This window comes from Aureococcus anophagefferens (assembly GCF_000186865.1).
Source record: "Aureococcus anophagefferens unplaced genomic scaffold AURANscaffold_39, whole genome shotgun sequence".
Taxonomy (NCBI): Eukaryota; class Pelagophyceae; order Pelagomonadales; family Pelagomonadaceae; genus Aureococcus; species Aureococcus anophagefferens.
In genome coordinates, this window is record NW_008705596.1 from 98,795 (window position 1) to 101,663 (window position 2,869).

General features: G+C 58.7%; 1 protein-coding gene across 1 annotated transcript; it reads right to left on the reverse strand.

The window, feature by feature from the left end:
* Window positions 1-2,572: 2,572 nt before the first annotated feature.
* Window positions 2,573-2,869, reverse strand: AURANDRAFT_16327 (hypothetical protein; the record flags this gene model as incomplete). Its single annotated transcript, XM_009042920.1, has 1 exon — window positions 2,573-2,869. A coding segment is annotated over one exon (297 nt), but the record flags the coding sequence as incomplete, so codon positions are not given.

The following is a 2,869-nucleotide window of genomic DNA, read 5'->3' on the forward strand; positions in this document are numbered from 1 at the left end:
AAATGGTCCCCGAGAATAGATTCTGCATCAGTGCAATGCAAACTGGTTTTGTCAAGCAAACGGGCGCATTCACGCGCGACCGGGGGGCAATACGATTCAAGCACGACTCTGGAACGAGTGGCTCTGAGTCCGAAGCCATTCAATATTTTTATTGCAGAGATATTTTTTAACGAGTGGCTCTGGGGCGTCGCCCCATGTCCGAAAATCGGGTGGCCAGGAAACTTTGCCCCGACTTCTCTCGGACAACAAGATCTTGTTTGAATGGTGTTGCCCACCGGTCGCGCGAGTATACAGCACCTGCGTACAATTCCCTGGCCTGGCCACGAACATCCCCGGGGCCCAGCCCACGCCCTGGACGTCTCCGTTATTTCCCTGCTTACTAGAACAGTGCGGATTTGTGTTAAAGAAACCCGCAGTCTAGGCGAACATTCAGCGAGAATATAGCCCGCGGGAAATTCGTCGCGTTCTAGTTTGGGGCCCGCCCGGCCCCCGGGCGCCTGAATAAAGCCCCCAGCCGCCGGTCCCAAATTGCTGGGGGCGCCGTGGGTTCCCTGGGTCCCCGTCTGAGGCGAGGGGGGTTGGGTACCCTAAATTACCGACTATTGGGACAAAAGAGGCATATTGAGGTACCTGCAATGTTGCAGGTTGAAGATGCGGGAAGATGGCAAGGCCAAAAACAAAATTTGAAAACGAATACTCTGGGGTGATATTTCCCTTCAAGTAAGCGTTTTGTTGAACATTTAATTACGACCTCCAACCCGAACCGGCGACTCCACACGCTGAAAAATGTCTCAATCGATTAGCGTGTCAGCTCGGCGGGCTCGCCTGGCGGGGGCCATAGATCAACAATTTTGGCAACATTTCAGTTCGGCGGTCAACCCGCGCGCGCGGTCGACAGAGGGCCTCTATGACATACTACGGCTGGCGGCCCGAAATAATAAATAAATACTTCTATGGGGCGCTCTAGCCCTATGGTTGTTTTTGGCCTTGGAAGATGGCGCTTCCTTTTGATAGCCTGAGCGCCAGGCGAGGGGCACTTAAGGGCGACTATCCTCCTATAGTGCGGAGAGCCTGAGCCTTCCTGGACCTAGTAGGGCAGGTTCTCTGCCCGTTCGTCCAGTAGCCCCGGCCCCGTATAGCCTCCGTATACTACGGCAGCTGAGGCCCCGCGAGGATAACAGAGTCGCCGGTGCACCGCCACTGCGCAGCTTCGATAGTTCACCCTCGGACAGGAGCGATGTCCAGATCAGGGGGGGCAGCATCCCTCATGTAGAAAACTGACCAGGCCCGGCGGCGCCCCTGGCGCCCATGGGCCCCACTAGTCTAGTGTAGACGCCCGAAGCTCAAAACGCGCCACAGCGACGCCATGGTGACCCGTGGCGCGTCCCCATGGCCCGCCCGCGTCCACCGGCCGCACCGGCCGAATCAGGTCTCGGGGCCCTGTGGGGCGTCAGTCGACCTCGATGACCGCGTTTGCGCGTCCGATCGAGTCAATTGGTGCGTCGTCGCTGCCTGACACGTCAAACACCAGCACGGCCGGCGTGTTCGTCGACCCGATGCCGCTCAAAGACGTCTTTCGGTAGTTCCGGAGCGTTTTCACAAGGTCCCGAACAATTCCGGTCGCTCCGCGGCGCCGCGTCGCGGTCCGACACGCCAGGAGATACCAGACAAGCGTCGCACTCGACGGGCTACGCCTGGCGCAGCGTTGGGGCCGTCTGAGCGGCGCTCGAAGCACTGTCGCAGGCGGTAGACGCCCTTGTAACGGCCAGACGTTCGTCGACACGCGCGAGATCCGCGTTCAAAGCAGCTTCGAGGACGTCCAGGGGTGTCAGGGCCTCGTCGCCAGCGCCAAAGCCCAGAGCGGCGTGCACGAAGCGACGACGCGCGCCGAAACCGGCTCTCCGAGCTCACAGCCGGGCCCCGCTTTAGGCCTCCTTGCCTTCAACCAGGGCTAAAATCCGCGCACTTTCAGCGGATGCGGAAAAATCATAGACGGCCGCGGAAAAATCAGCCGTGCGCCAATCTCTGCTACCACGTAGCCAGAGCGCCAGGCGACGCAGAGGCCGTATCCAACGCCGTCGATCTACTGGATCCCGACCCGCTCGCCGTTCTGGCACGACCGCGCGCGGTCGCCAAAACGCGACGCGCTGGGCTCTACCGCGCGAAGTTCGTCCCCCCGAAGCCAGCGGGTACCACCACCGCGTCCAGGGCGCTCTATTTATCCTTGGAGGAGCAAGCGCCGAAGGACGGGGGGCGCGTATCACCTACTTGGTGTGCCCCGCCCCCCCTGATCTGGACATCGCTCACAGCAGGGCAGCCCCACTAGGCTCGCTAGGCGCCCACTAGGCTGCTTTCCTGCCCCGGAGTTTACTATACTATCTCGCCAACCTCACCGCGTCCGGGGCAGCGCGTGCCTCCATAAATACTGATAACCGGGAATCGAGCACAGCATGAATATGTACTATCGGCGCCCCCTCTTACCCTTCTTCTTCGAGTTCATCTTTGTGCCACTCGCAAGATCAAACTGCTGTTTCTGAGCGTCGAGATCGCGCTGCTCCATTGCAATTCGGTGTTTCCGAATATTGAGCTTTGGAATCAATTCTCCCATCTTACGCATCAATGCAATTCGCGACTCAATATTTACGCGGCCTCCATCTCCGTCCAAGGCGAGCTGAACTCGGATCCGGCCGGGATACGCTGCAACATCTCTCGGCAGTGACTTGTACGGCTCGATTACGTGGGTCAGGTTCAAATACTGGCAGACTTCAGACATCTCCTGAACAATTGGGTCCTCACATGCGTGTTCCACGCTGATGCGCCGGCCCTGGGATATAAACTTTTTTGAATTTATGTTATTTGGCCATATAAC